The 16,701-nt window shown below is 42.2% G+C and overlaps 1 protein-coding gene across 3 annotated transcripts in view; it reads right to left on the reverse strand.

Annotated features, from left to right (window-relative positions):
* Positions 1-16,701, reverse strand: part of cadpsa (Ca2+-dependent activator protein for secretion a) — a 153,164-nt gene that overhangs the window by 120,844 nt on the left and 15,619 nt on the right. For all 3 annotated transcript variants that reach the window (XM_014133443.3, XM_014133441.3, XM_082959316.1), the window contains exon 2: positions 1,190-1,303. In XM_014133443.3, coding sequence (XP_013988918.2) covers positions 1,190-1,303 — 114 coding nt within the window. The remainder of the gene's footprint in view (positions 1-1,189; positions 1,304-16,701) is intronic.

Genomic DNA, 16,701 nt, shown 5'->3' on the forward strand with positions numbered 1-16,701 from the left:
TAGTTTCAATTCAATCTGACATTGTTGTGCTTCTCTGTTAAATTCCATCTGCACATATATTTTTTTCACAATCCCCACAAAGCAATTTTCCATGCTAAGGGTTGTGGGTTAGAGAAAGAGAGAGACAGAGAGAAGGACCCAAATGGCTGCCTGATTCAGATGTTGGCCCTCTCTCTACCGTGCAACCTCCTTATGGCTCACAGTGACAGACTCTCTGTCCCAATCAGTGCCTAACGCAGGGTGAAGACAGAAGGCCACATCTCTGAGCCTGGATGGACACACAGATACACAGACATTTACCACTCTGTCTGGAGCCAACTTTGGACACTTGACTTGTTCTGCAACAGCAGCAGTGCTCTTAGTGGGCCAAAAAGAAGGGAACACTGCACAAATGGGAGTGTTAAATATAGAAACTGCTGATATAGAAAATAGAATTGAAATGTTGTCTACACATTGTCACTTTCACGTACAGTAGCATTACCCTGAGTTCTGTCAACAAAGAGCACCCCAGGTGTCTCTCCTCCAGTCTCCAGAGCAGGTGGGGATGTGGGGAGTGTGTAAGAATCCAGAACTCAGACAGTAATACCATTATGCTTTAATTCAATTGGAAAACTGGCTTTAGTTTTTTCAATTCACTAATTTGCGTTTATTAAAGTGCCACATTGATTAATTCTACAGGCAGAGTAAATCCCCTTTTCGCTTCAATACATTTTCTTGTCTCCTTTTCTCTAACTTTTAGGAAGGTTTGCAATAGTGTTCTGAACCTCATCCTTCTGTGATTTCAGAGTGAAGGTGGACTGATTGGATGGGATGGATAGTCAGACTCAAAGCTAAGGGCCTAAGACGTCCATAAATTTAGGTTAGCACCTCACATAGCTGCTGTCTGGACTGAATATTTCAGAGGCCTATTTTGGGAAGTCCAATTCATTTGAATCTGTCAGATGCAGGATGAGAACATTAATAAGACTGCCTGAAGGAAGCAGCCTGTCTGTGAGTTCCACATCATTTACCAGACCAAAGGTGAGTCATCTCCTCAAATATCCAGACGGACTGGTCCGTCCGCTGAGGACCATTTAAAACAGCAGGATAATCATTACGGAATACAAATCAACATAAAAGACAACATACACTTAAACATACTCCCATACAGACCTAAAATAAAACACAAACACACAGAGTTGGGCCTCACGTCATAGTAGCTTTGGACTGCATTGATAAAGGCCTCGTCTGCCACTATCTGGGTGTCACCACTTAGGAAGGCCTGGAAATGCTCCTTCACTGTCTGTAGCTGCTGCTTACTGATCTGAGAGAGGAGACAGACAGGAGAAAGTTAATATAGAGAGAAACACAACAGAGTGAAAGGAATCATCATAACATCAAGTTCTCATATTATATGACTTTACTTCATACCATTCTATTCTCACAGTCCCCTTATAAAATAAACAACTTTATATAAATGTTGAATATAAATGTATTTCTAAGTGTCTCTTCCCTTACACAAAATCTTCTTCAAAATTCAAAAGGCATTTGCACATCTGAGCTATCTTTGTTACAGGTGCATGGTAACAATTGAATAAGATGTTAAAAAATGATAAATCCACACACTGCTCTTGCTAGTATCACTGCTCTTTATTAAGCTTTACGTATCAGCCTCAAGGCCTTCGTCAGAGCTTTTGTGAGTGTTAAAACTTGCACCCTTATGTAGACATTGCTCCACCCACATCCGTTCAATGCATTAAATGGGGTTGGAGTCGAGGGAAAATAAGCAAGTGTTACTAAATATAACAATGGGCATTTCATAAGTATTCAAATAAAGTGTGTACATAAAACATAAACACGTCTGTAAAACCACAATCAGGACATTGACGTATCAAGTAAGCTTTCATAAATCATTGGGTACAGTGCAAGAAAACTGTCATGTTTCAGTGCTAAACTGAAACATGGACTCTGGTTTAAACCCAGTGTTCTCCTCTAACATCCTCAGCATACAAATCATTTAAATGCCTTATGCAGCCCCTGTCCCAACACTCATATCTAAGTCCTCACATTACCAATTACATATTTCATGATTCGATCTCATGCCCTTTTTAACATACACATCTTTATTTGCATACTTCACAGAGCGTTTAATGCAAAAAATGGCCACGTTAGTTGTGAATTACAGCCCTCACCAAAGTGTTAAAACTAGGGTCTCCCAGTCTCAGCTGACAATAACAACAGGGATGTTTTTTGCATTAAAATTAATTAGTGGTGCAATCGCTGTATGGCAAAAGGGCATTATCCCTGATAATGCTGCAAACAGATGCACAGTGTTACACTCGCCACACGGCAACAGGACTGATAGGCTATAAATAAATTATGGGGTAATAAAGATGTTCAAAGATAGATAGGAAATTAGTTCGGGCTGATGTTGCCACAGTAATACTGCACTGGGCACTTGTGTAAATGTATATTGACCTTCCCGAGCTAAATACACAGGCTGGTAGGAGCAGATAGATAAGAGAGCAGGTCTAACTGGGAGGAAGGATAGAGAAAGGCTGCATTTACACAGGCAGTCCTCTTCTGATCTTTGCCCAATTATTGGCAAAAGAGCTGATCTGTGGAAAAGACCAGAATTGGGCTGCCTGTATAAGTGATGTGGCAGAGACGGATGACACGAGTCAGCATAGCCATAATGAAACTTTTATGCAGAGTGCAGACCAAGGTCCAATCTCTGATGTAGGCTAGTGACTATAACCCATTGGCGTCTGATAAATGGAAGCACTTGTTTTACAATAACACACTGGTCCATCAAATCAGTAATTTATCAAAGTCTTTATCACACACTCACAACATGTTAAGGGGAGGGTAGCCAACCATTCTGCCATCATTTTGCCGAGGAACACGATACTGTTCTTAATTAAAATGTATTATCAATGCTCCCTTCATGTGGTCTCTCTCCTTTGTCCTCTACACATTTTTTTTCAGCCTTTGATATCTGAGAAAAGTGAAACAATAATGTCTAAAGACACGCCTACCAACCCAACCCACCCCTGGACCTCCTCCCCATCTGTCCCATCCCACTGCTGCCCCAAGTTCCTGTTACCATGGTCACCATGTCACAGACAACTCCACAAAGCCCTGTAGTAATTACCCTGAATGGGGTCAAGGTTCAGAGTTCAACATGACCTTTCTATTAGCAGCCTCTCTGTCGAGGACTAAGCTGAAACCCTGATATTATCAGTGGTCAGGGTAATGATTATAGCACAGATTATAGCTATGGAAATTACATTTATCCTTATTTATCAACCATCCAATATATAGAGAAACTCAACAATTTTCTGAGATCTAGTGAGCTCCACTCAACCATCATCAGCTGTGGATCTTCACCCTACCCAGCCCCATTCACCTCTCTGCATCTCTGATAAATAACCCATGTTTGGGTGAGAGGGATGTCTCAGCAGACCAGCTGGGCCACAGGGTTTGATGAAGACTGAACGCCAGCCAAACCTCTCACCTCCAGATGCCTACCACAATCAGACCCATGTGATTAATCAGCAGTGGAGCAGATGGAGTGGGCATCGTGTCTGGGGTGAACTACAGTACCACAGACTCTCATAGATGTGACCTAAGTAGCACAGCAGAGAACTTCACAGTACTTCAAGTCATCCATCCATCCTGGAACACTCTCTCTTCCTCTCACACCTCTAACTGGTCTCCATCCCTCCCTGTAAACACTCTTCTACTCAATCCATCCACTTACACGCTGGTGTGAGTGTATGGAGGAAGATCAGACAGCCCTTAGTTTTATAGACCCTGTATGAGGCCACAACACAGACCAGATTCTGATACTACTGCCGCAGTTGATCCGGTTGTTGGGCAGCTGTCCTTCAGCCTCATTCTCTCCCTATATGCACCTGACTGTGGGTTAAACTGTCTGTAGGACCAGTAATTCCCCAAAAATGCTTCATCCACTCTAGCTTTGTGGTCAGCACACCAAGGAGAACAGTTGGAGGTCAGCCTACCTTCTGAGAGGTCAGCCTACCTTCTGAGAGGTCAGCCTACCTTCTGGGAGGCCAATCATCTTTCTATTTATTTATTCAGCCAGGATAGTCCTGTGGGATTTCACTCTAAGAAGGACAGTACTGTATGGAAACTGTATATACAGACCATTATATGGTGTGAGGCAGTAAACAATATGCCCACCAGGGATTTATAACTTCCACATTACAATTAAGGAAAAGGAAGATACACATCCACAGAATTAACATGACTGCTGCTAAGCGTAGAATCTGTAGTCAAGCCACTTTTTTTGTAATTTAGCAGATGCTCTTATCCAGAGAAACTTACAGTAGTGAGTGCATACATTTTCATACATTTTTTCTGTACTGGTCCTTGTGGGAATAGTCCAATCCATTGACAGGAATCAGGGGAAATCTGTACTGCCAGGGCTGGGGGTTGGGGTAGAGGGATAGGGTAGCTGTCGTGGGGAGGGGCAGATGTGCATGCAGCTTTAGGAAATTACGTGAGATAGTTGCTACAGTATGTCCAAACACACTTTAATAAATCCCTGTCCTCGACTCCTGACTCCAAATCCCACAGATTTGAGAGGACTGGATTTGGCAGAATCTGAGAGCAAGTATTTTCTCCATATGGCCTTCACCTATCTAGTGCTTTCAGATCTGTGTTTACTATGGGAATTGTCAGTGTATTTGGAACATAGGCAATTCTGACACTCCCTGTTCAAGTGTATAGAGATACCATGTCAGTGTCTACTCTTAGAGAAATCTCACTTACTCACTCACTCGTACCAAGGCTGGGTGAGACTAGGCACTATAATGGTCTGTGTATACAGTTTCCATATAGTACTGTCCTTTTCAGAATGAATTCCCACAGGACTCTTATGTGCCTAACGAAGCATTGAATTGTATTTGTTTACATTAGAATCCATCAAACATGGGCCTAGATTTACTAAGCGCTTGCACCTGTGCCATGTTCACTAGGCCCTTTTTCATTGCATCTTTATTACTTTGAGTCTGTCCTTAAATTAAATGAACTGCTATGTCTGTACAAGAAACAAGGCACATGCCTGTGTGTAATTATTTATAATATGTTTAAGATTGGCCTTTGACAATGTTAGGATTGATGGCACTTTGACAATGTTAGGATTGATTGCTTTTTACACCCCAGATGCAAAATAAAATATAATGATAGAGATAGAGTACGTACATAAATGTGTGTGTCTGTGTAATATGATATCCTCATCCTAAGACAGAGAGGAAAATCCTTTAGGGTTCTCTATAGATGCCTGTCTGACAGAGGCAAGCCAGCCATGGCAGCACTCCAGAAACTACACACACCAACACACTAATACAGTAATACCAGGGAATTACTAAGGAGATGGTCAGTGTTCTGACTGGGGTTTGGCACACTGAGTCAGTAGTTACACTTGCCTTTTCTGCCAGTGTTTTAGTGATGAACAGACACAAAGCAAACAGGCACACTCCAAACATTGGAGGACCAGGAAGAGAACGCTCCATCTTCCAATCACTTGGGTACAGCATAATGCATGTGTATGAGATCATGTTGCTATGACATTTTACTCTGTGTCCTTCCATTAGATTAACAGCAAAGTCATAATTCCAGATATCTTCTACATTAACATATATATTTTTAAGTAATTTAGTCATGTTTTCCCAGCTCAATCAGCTCAGAATGTGTTTCACTTACAGATAGACACCAGTGGTTCAACAAGGCAACTTAGTCTCTATTCTACTCATTGACTCAAGTCTCTCCCGTGTTTTACTGCGTCCACTCCACTTAATTCATAGCGCAGTACCGGCCCTAAGCCCACAAGATAGCAAACATCAGGCTGAGGGTTTATGTAATGCACCACTTTAATGGCATGAATCTAATCATCTCTGGCACAGGATGGAATATTCCCTCGATTGATTGTTTTACTGAGCCAGCTGGCCACAAACAATGCTGACTCCTGAAAAGGCATGCTCTTTACAGGGTCACGGAGCAATACATTGTATGTATAGGAGGAGACTGTTTTATGAATGTTTTGTACAAACATGTTGCACATACTTTCATGCAGATTAAGTCATGCGTTTTTTCAGTGTGCATGTTCACACACCACGTCTGTGTGTGTGTGTTTGTTTGTTTCATTCATTATGTTTGTGTTCGTAAGAGTGTAAGCATGGTCTGTATGCCTGTATGGCACGTGCCTTGTATCTCGTAAGCGAGCGTGTCCTGTGTATGCATTAGTGTTCATCTAACGATACAGTGGCTACATTTTCTGCCATGATTAGTACCCTGAGCGTGACCAGAAGACAGGAGACAGTGCTCACATACCCAGAAGCCCACTGTGCGTGGGTTGTGACGTGTGGGTAGTGACGGACGGACCCCCAGTGATACAGAGTCCCCGTTAGTGGTGTGTGTGCGTGTGTTTGTGTGTGCGCGTGTCTGTTTGCATATGAGGGCATGTGTGTGTGCGAATGTGTGTGCATACATGCATACGAGCATATTGTGTGTGTGTCTGAGGTACAGTCCTCTTTTCATGTCCCCAGGGCGCCGGGCTGTGTTCACCCCCACACAGAGAGCTCTGTGTGGGGGTGAACACATCACAAAGATCCCTGGTCCTCCAGGAAACTGGACCTCTGCTGATAATTCCCTCGACTGTCATCTTAGACATGAATCTCTATTTCTCTCCTTATAGTATCACAGCTTTTCACAGCTCTATTACTCTGTTCTCTGTAATGATCATTGCCACAGCTTAATGTCTCTGTTGCCTATAGAACTACCTTTGCCACTCAGACAGGCTCTAGCTTACAATCTTTAAGACACATGCATTTTCTCACATAATCTCACAAACAAGAACATACACTCTACGGCAGTGGTCACCAACCGGTCGATCGCATTCCTAGTCGAACATTTCTGTAAAAAAAAAAGAAGAAAAAAAGCCTTGCTGCTTTTTTAATTTGTCTTGCGGTTTTGGCGGCAGGTGCACCCGATTCAGCTGCCTTGTGTGCCAGGCTGGCGACGTGTTCCCGTTTTTAACTATTTCATATGTCTGACGTTGAGAGGCAGACCCTCAGTCTGCTGCCCTCTCCCTCTGCTGAGACTGACCATCAGATGCAGGCTGCGTCAGCCCAGTAAAATAAAAAAAGCGAATTATTTTAATTTATGCTCACTCTGCTGTGCCTCACAAGTAATACAACAACTGATCTATGACCGGTGTGATCATATAAGCTTACCTCAAATGTTGAAATATAATTTTAAATGGTCTGAGAAGAACAACAATGCATTGGCAGGGCAATTCAAGCAAAGCCAATATGCAGTGATAATGTATTGGGCCTATAGCCTACTGCACAAACCTCATTACTACAGTACTGTTTTTAATAGGTTAAATGTTGCATAGGCTTTTATGTAAAAAATAAAATAAAAAATAAAAAAAAGGAACGGTAGATCTCGGCTTGCATTCTGACTCCGAAAGTGATCTTGACTCAAAAAAGGTTGGTGACTACTCTACGGGGTGCAATTCCTTATAATACCAAGTATTGTAGCTACCTCTTTACCAAATGTCCCTCTCTCCTTGATATTCATTGTACTACAGTGGTTCCAGGCCTTCTGTACGGAATGGCATCTGTTGTAATGAAACTCAGTTGGCGCTGACACCCTGGGTTAACTAGATGTGTGAGCGAGAGAGAGACACAGAGTGAGGAACAGGGTGACAGAGGGAGAGAGGGGAAAGCAGTGGACGTGTCAGTTTAGTGTCAGTGGAGGCCATCTCTATGCCTGCCATGTGTGAGCTGCAAACACATAACACGGTCACGTGTGTTCACGCTGCAACATACTTCCCCTATTATACAGTATAGGATGCTGTTTCTGCAGCCACTATAGCTACCCACTGGAGAACTGGGAGGTGGGGAGATGATGTAGCCACTGTGTTTCTGTGTTCGGGTTTTCTGTCATAAAGCAGATACCACATCTGTTGATGAATTTTCTCTCTCTCTCTCTCTCTCTCTCTCTCATTAGTGTTTTGGCAGTTGATGAGGTCTGAAATAGCTCTGGATCATTCACAAGGGGTTCTGCCATCACAAGTCAAGGAACATATTACCCTAATCACCATCACGTGAAAAGCAATCACCATTCAGCTTCCAAAGGGGTGTCTTTAATGTGTGACTACTTAGCATATTGGTCAGGAAAACAGTCCCAGAGAAGAAAGATGGCACCAGAAGGAGGGCGGGCAATCTCTCTCCCCACCCGCCTCCTTCTATTGGAGCTCTCTCTCACAAACACGTCACTCACACAAATACACCACTCTAACTTATGTAAACACACATCACACTCTCCTCTTATAGAGGTCATGGCACAAAGATGGGCTCTTCCTGGCAGTTACATAATGGCCGTAAACACATCAAATGAATTGTGTAATCCCAGATTACTGACAGCCCACCCAGACAGGAGAGCTAACGTGCTCATCTGTGCGCCTGCTAACACACACACACACACACACACACACACACACACACACACACACACACACACACACACACACACACACACACACACACACACACACACACACACACACACACACACACACACACACACACACACACACACACACACACACGTGAAGGCTCAGCTGCAACATGGCATTGTGTTGCTTTAAGGGACATGCACTCACACAAGCACAAAAGAAGGGAAGACACACAGACATGTCTCCTCCCCCACTCTCGTTTACTTGCCTTTTTGCAAGGAAGTTGCTTTTTTTTAAAGAAACCTTTGTCAGAAATGTTTGTTTTTGACAAAGAAACTAAAAAAGAAAAGATAGACCAACAATCTACTGTACAAAAGATGTGCAAGGGAGTATTCAACCACATCTCTGAAATAAAATGATAGCTGAAGAAAGTGTTTTGAATTATAGATATTACAGGTCTGGACCTAACATGCCAGTCACTTGCCAGTGCCACTGCTGTAGGGCAATGCTTCCGGGCATTTCCATCTGAAAGGACTGATGAGCACCAACATGTGAAGTCTACAGAAGCATGTCAAATTGGGTGTCAAATGAAAGCTACGAGTATATGTTTCAGAAATTAAGGCATTAGGAATAAGCAAAGGCTTTGATTTTGGTCAAACAGATGGAAAAGGGGTCTTAGAAAACATCTACCAGAAAAAGTCTTAAAAAGGTATTAGAAATACATCAAAAAACAATAATGTTGAAGTAAAAACCCCTGCCAACTAATATCAATACTTACATTTAGTCTGAGAAATGATTTGCCTTCTGTAAGTTTAAGAAACATTTTCTTGTGCCTTGTAATTCCGTTACCAAAAACCCCAAAACATATCTTTCAGATATTTTATAATTTCTCTCCCTCGTGAGGGAGGATAATTAAAGTTCACAGATGTAACAAGTAAAGGTAGACCTACCAATTAGTTAATGTGTTTACTAATATCAAGATTGTTTATGAATGAATAAGTGATTAAAACTTATGCAAGAGTGTGAAAACAGTCTGGAAAACCTGTGTGTGTGTGTGTGTGTGTGTGTGTGTGTGTGTGTGTGTGTGTGTGTGTGTGTGTGTGTGTGTGTGTGTGTGTGTGTGTGTGTGTGTGTGTGTGTGTGTGTGTGTGTGTCTCTCTCTTCCCCGGCTCTTACTGAGCAACAACCGACACCGGACATCCATGGACGTTGAAAAGTAGCTGAACTTTGGTCAGTCCGCCCTGGCCAGACAAAATTTGAACCAATCATAGACATCTATGTTTCACAAGTTTGCAAAGCACAGTAGAGTTCAGTACTGTAGCGTACAGTACAGTAAAGAAAGGTAGAGTACAGTAAAGTAGAGTACTGTACTGTGCTGTCCAAACTTGTGAAACATAGGCATCTATGATTGTTTCAGATTTGGTCTGGTTCGGACAAATCAAATGTGGATTTGTTTGGGGGCGGAGCTCTTTACAATAATAGCCAGTCTGTAGAATAATACCCAAATGTGCAAAAGATGGATATTGCATATTTCTACCTTTGTGTACCTATTCAGGATACATCACCATGAAGAGAATGATATTCATATTCATAATGATGCATTTCTGTATAGTACAGATTAGGGACCCATGATGTAATTCTGTTACCATAACTCCGTTACCAGATGTAAATCCACTTCACCTACTGTAGTTCAATATCCCAAATGTTATTTTTTCAAACTCAAGATGCAATGTCATAGCTGACACCCATTCTTTCTGTAGACATCGTTGAATCTTCATTTGGAGCAGATACTGTAGTTTTTGAAAAAGTGGTTGCATAAAAACTGAGGGAGATTTGACCATAATTCTGTTACCAAACTTCGCATCTTCCAGTAAATGTGTTTGTGACTTTTTTGTGTAAATTGCTCAAAGTAGTCCTTGTGCATACAATTGTATGGTTTGTTAAACTTTGAAATCAATGGTTTTTGTTTGGCATATATTTTAAAGTGAAAACTCTGAGTCAATGGTGGTGTTGCCATTCAGGTTATCAGTCAACCTATCAAGTAATTTACAAACAGCACAGGAATGAAATCATCCACATGTATTGATCACATCTTTCTTTAATAATGCTGCAGAAATCTGCTCTAAAGAAGCATCCAAATCCATCGGATGTAGTGATCATAATATACAGTCATGGCCAAAAGTTTTGAGAATGACACAAATATAAATTTTCACAAAGTCTGCTGCCTCAGTTTGTATGATGGCAATTTGCATATACCAGAATGTTATGAAGAGTGATCAGATGAATTGCAATTAATTGCAAAGTCCGTCTTTGCCATACAAATGAACTGAATCCCCCAAAAACATTTCCACTGCATTTCAGCCCTGCCACAAAAGGACCAGCTGACATCATGTCAGGGATTCTCTCTTTAACACAGGTGTGAGTGTTGACGAGGACAAGGCTGGAGATCACTCTGATTCAAATAACAGACTGGAAGCTACAAAAGGAGGGTGGTGCTTGGAATCATTGTTCTTCCTCTGTCATCCATGGTTACCTGCAAGGAAACACGTGCCGTCATCATTGCCATGCACAAAAAGGGTTTCACAGGCAAGGATATTGCTGCCAGTATGATTGCACCTAAATCAACCATTTATCGGATCATCAAGAACTTCAAGGATAGCGGTTCAATTGTTGTGAAGAAGGCTTCAGGGCGCCCAAGAAAGTCCAGCAAGCGCCAGAACCATCTCCTAAAGTTGATTCAGCTGCGGGATTGGGGCATCACCAGTACAGAGCTTGCTCAGGAATGGCAGCAGGCATGTGTGAGTGCATCTGCACGCACAGTGAGGCGAAGACTTTTGGAGGATGGCCTGGTGTCAAGAAGGGTAGCAAAGAAACCACTTCTCTCTAGGAAAAACATCAGGGACAGACTGATATTCTGCAAAAGGTACAGGGATTGGACTGCTGAGGACTGGGGTAAAGTCAGTCTCTCTAATAAATCCCCTTTCCAATTGTTTGGGGCATCCGGAAAAGGAGAAGACAAGGTGAGCTCTACCATCAGTCCTGTGTCATGCCAACAGTAAAGCATCCTGAGACCATTCATGTGTGGGGTTGCTTCTCAGCCAAGGGAGTGGGCTCACTCACAATTTTGCCTAAGAACACAGCCATGAATAAAGAATGGTACCAACACATCCTTCCGAGAGCAACTTCTCCCAACCATCCAGGAACAGTTTGGTGACGAACAATGCCTTTTCCAGCATGATGGAGCACCTTGCCATAAGGCAAAAGTGATAACTAAGTGGCTTGGGGAACAAAACATCGATATTTTGGGTCCATGGCCAGGAAACTCCCCAGACATTAATCCCATTGAGAACTTGTGGTCAATCCTCAAGAGGCGGGGGACAAACAAAACCCCACAAATTCTGACAAACTCCAAACATTGATTATGCAAGAATGGGCTGCCATCAATCAGGATGTGGCCCAGAAGTTAATTGACAGCATGCCAGTGTGGATTGCAGAGGTCTTGAAAAAGAAGGGTCATCACTGCAAATATGGACTCTTTGCATCAACTTCATGTAATTGTCAATAAAAGCCTTTGACACGTATGAAATGCTTGTAATTATTCTTCAGTATTCCATAGTTAACATCTGACAAAAATATCTAAAAACACTGAGGCAGCAGACCTTGTGAAAATTAATATTTGTGTCATTCTCAAAACTTTTGGCCATGACTGTAGTAGCCATATTTAGGAAAAGTTCCAAAGGCTGGGCCTAATTTAGTGTATAAGAGGTCATACAATACGTTTTGTAGTGATTCCTATGTTGAAGATATTGTGGTGAAGAATATTGTGGTGTGATATGAGGAGCAACCAGATGCTGCACTTGACATGTTTATGAAATTGCTTATTCCAGTTACTACCTGCACTATGAAACAAAGATAAATTATATAAAGAAGGACAGATAAACGTTTTGGAGTACCTTAAATTGCATTTTTGGCAAAATGGTGATCTCGGCTCTATCATTGGCCAGATTAGCTAATTTAGGCATGACATGCCAACAACACATTCTGAACATATATACATCCATGCATAACTGACCAAAATATATATTGTTGTCTAGCAACAATGACAAGCCACCTGGATCTGACAACTTGGATGGAAATGACTGAGGATGATAGCACACGATATTGCCACATCTTCAATCTAAGCCTACAGGAAAGTGTGTGCCCTCAGGTCTGGAGGGAAGCCAAAGTCATTCCACTACCCAAGAAGCCGACCAATCAGCCTGTTACCAACCCTTAGTAAACTTTTGGAAAAACATTGTTTGACTAGATACAATGCTATTTCACAGTAAACAAATGAACAACAGATTTTCAGTACGCTTGTATGGAAGGGCATTCAACTTAAACAGCACTTACACAAATGACTGATGATTGGCTGAGAGAAATTAATAAAAAGATTGTGGGAGCTGCATTTTTAGAATTCAGTTCAGCTTTTGACATTATCGATCATAATCTGCTGCTGGAAAAACGTATGTGTTATGGCTTTGCAACCCCTGCTACATTGTGGCTAGAGCGTTACCTGTCTAACAGAACACGAAGGGTGTTCTTCAATGAAAGCATCTCCAACATAATCCAGGTAGTGTCAGGCATTCCCCAGGGCAACGGTCTAGGCCCCAAATTTTTTTCAATCTTTATGTAACGGTCGTCGTATATAGTAGACCATGGCGCAGCGGGTTGAGTGCTCATTTTAACTTTTATTAGAACACTTACAAAACAAAACAAGAAAACGAACGAACAAACGCACAGTATTACAGGCTAAACACAGCAGTGCAAAAACAACTTCCCACAAAACACAAGTAAAAAAAAGGGCTACCTAAGTATGACTCCCAATCAGCAACAACGATGTACAGCTGTTCCTGATTGAGAGCCATACCAGGCCAACAAAGAAATACACAACATAGAAAACATAGAAATACAAAACCAAAACAATACCCCAAAACCCCGGAACACATAAAACAAACACCCCTCTTATATAAGGACATATCCCAACAAATCCCGAACCACATAAAACAAACACCCCCTGCCACGTCCTGACCAAACTACAATAACCAATAACCTCTTATACTGGTCAGGACGTGACACTTTACTAATGAGTAAAGCCTGTGTGTCTATGTTTGCTGATTACTCAACACTATACATGTCAGCTACCACAGCAAGTGAAATCACTGCAACACTTAAAGAGCTGCAATCAGTTTCAGAATGGGTGGCAATAAATAAGTTAGTACTAAATATTTAAAAAACTAAAAGCTTTGTATTTGGGACAAATCATTCACTAAACCCTGTATCTCAACTAAATATTGTAATGAATAATGTGGAAATTGAGCAAGTTGAGGAAACTAAATTGCTTGGAGTAACCCTGGATTGTAAACTGTCATGGTCAAAACATACTGTACTAATACAACAGTAGCTAAGATGGGGAGAGGTCTGTCCATAAAAAGTGCTGCTCTGCCTTCTTAACAACACTATCGTCAAGGCAGGTCCTACAGGCTCTAGCTTTGTCGCACCTGGATACTGCCACAAAGAGGGACTTAGGAAAATTACAATTGGCCAAGAACAGGGCAGCATTGCTTGCCCTTAAATGTAGAGGAGCGGTTGACTTCATCAATACTTGTATTTGTAAGATGTATTGACATATTGAATGCACAGAGTAGTCTGTTTAAACTACTCACACACAGCTCAGACATGCATACCCCACAAGACATGCCACCAGAGGTCTCTTCACAGTCCAGAACACACTATTTGAGGGCCGCACAGTACTACATAGAGCCATGACTACATGGAACTCTATTCCACATTAAGTAACTCATACAAGCAGTAAAATCAGATTTAAACGGATAAAAATACTCCTTATGGAACAGTGGGGACTGTGAAGGGACGCACACACATGCACAGACACACGCAAACGTACGCGCTATAAACACAGGTACAGTTGGATTTTGTGTTGTAGATATGTGGTAGTATAGTAGTGGCTTGAGGCACACACTTAATGTATTGTGAACTCTGTTGTGAAATGTAATGCCCAGACGGCATCCCTAGCCGTGTCCTAAGAGCATGCGAAGACCAGCTGGCTGGTGTATTTATGGGCATATTCAATCTCTCCCTATCCCAGTCTGCTGTCCCCACATGCTTCAAGATGGCCCCCATTGTTCCTGTACGCAAGAAGGCCAAGGTAACTGAACTTAATTACTATCGCCCCGTAGCACTCCCCTTTGTCATCATGAAGTGCTTTGAGAGACTAGTCAAGGATCATATCACCTCCACCTTACCTGCCACCCTAGACCCACTTGAATTTGCTTACCGCCCCAAGAGATCCACAGACAATGCAATTGCCATCACTCTGCACACTGCCCTATCCCATCTGGACAAGAGGAATACCTATGTAAAAAATGTTGTTTATTGACTATAGCTCAGCATTCAACACCATACTACCCTCCAAGCTCATCATTAAGCTTGAGGCCATGGGTCTGAACCCCGCCCTGTGCAACTGTGTCCTGGACTTTCTGATGGGATGCCCCCAGGTGTTGAAGGTAGGAAACATTACCTCCACTCCGTTGATCCTCAACACTGGGGCCCCACAAGGGTGTGTGCTCAGCCCCCTCCTGTACTCTCTGTTCACCCATGGTTGTGTGGCCAAGCACGCCTCCAACTCAATCATCAACTTTGCAGATGACACACAGTAGTAGGCTTAATTACCAATGATGACGAGACAGCCTACAAGGAGGAGGTGAGAGCTCTGGGAGTGTGGTGCCTGGAAAACAACCGCTCACTCAACATCAACAAAACAAAGGAGATGATTGTGAACTTCAGGAAACAGCAGAGGGTGCACCCCCCTATCTACATCGATGGGACCGCAGTGGAGAAGGTGGAAAGCTTCAAGTTCCTTGGCGTACACATCACTGACAAACTGAAATAGACCACCCACACAGACAGTGTGGTGAAGAAGGCTTAACAGAGCCTCTTAAATCTCAGGAGGCTGAAGAAATTTGGCTTGTCACCCAAAACCCTCACAAACTTTTACAGATGCACAACTGAGAGCATCCTGTCGGGCTGTATCACCACCCACAACCGCAAGGGTGGTGCGGTCTGCCCAACGCATTACCGGGGGCAAACGACCCGCCCTCCAGGACACCTACAGCACCCGATGTCACAGGAAGGTCAAAAAGATCATCAAGGATAACAACCACCTGAGCCACTGCCTGTTCACCCCGCTATCATCCAGAAGGCAAGGTCAGTACAGGTGCATCAAAGCAGGGACCGAGAGACTGAAAAACAGCTTCTATCTCAAGGCCATCAGACTGTTAAACACCCATCACTAGCACATTAGAGGCTGCTGCCTATAGGCATAGACTAGAAATCACTGGCCACTTTAAGGAATGGAACACTAGTCACTTTAATAATGTTTACATATCTGGCATTATTCATCTCATATGTATATACTGTTTTCTATACTGTTCTACGGTATCTCTTTCACTTAATGATGTGTATATATTTTGCATTACTCATCTCATATGTATGTGCTGTATTTTATACTATTCTACTGTATCTTAATCCAGTCCTCTCTAAAATAAAAATGTATTAATTAAGTAATTAAAAAAATTGCTCGGACATACGTATATAGTCTTAATTCATTCGTACTTCGATGTGTGTATTGGGTATATGTTGTGTAATTTGTTAGATACAGTGCCTTTCGAAAGTATTCGGCCCCCTTGAACTTTTCGACCTTTTGCCACATTTCAGGCTTCAAACATAAAGATATAAAACTGTAATTTTTTTGTGAAGAATCAACAACAAGTGGGACACAATCATGAAGTGGAACAAAATTTATTGGATATTTCAAAAAAAAATTACAAATAAAAAACTGAAAGATTGGGCGTGTAAAATTATTCAGCCCCCTTAAGTTAATACTTTGTAGCGCCACCTTTTGCTGCGATTACAGCTGTAAGTCGCTTGGGGTATGTCTCTATCAGTTTTGCACATCGAGAGACTGACATTTTTGCCCATTCCTCCTTGCAAAACAGCTCGAGCTCAGTGAGGTTGGATGGAGAGCGTTTGTGAACAGCAGTTTTCAGTTCTTTCCACAGATTCTCGATTGGATTCAGGTCTGGACTTTGACTTGGCCATTCTAACACCTGGATATGTTTATTTGTGAACCATTCCATTGTAGAATTTGCTTTATGTTTTGGATCATTGTCTTGTTG

This window comes from Salmo salar, chromosome 12 (genome assembly GCF_965601325.2).
Source record: "Salmo salar chromosome 12, fSalSal1, whole genome shotgun sequence".
Taxonomy (NCBI): Eukaryota; Metazoa; Chordata; class Actinopteri; order Salmoniformes; family Salmonidae; genus Salmo; species Salmo salar.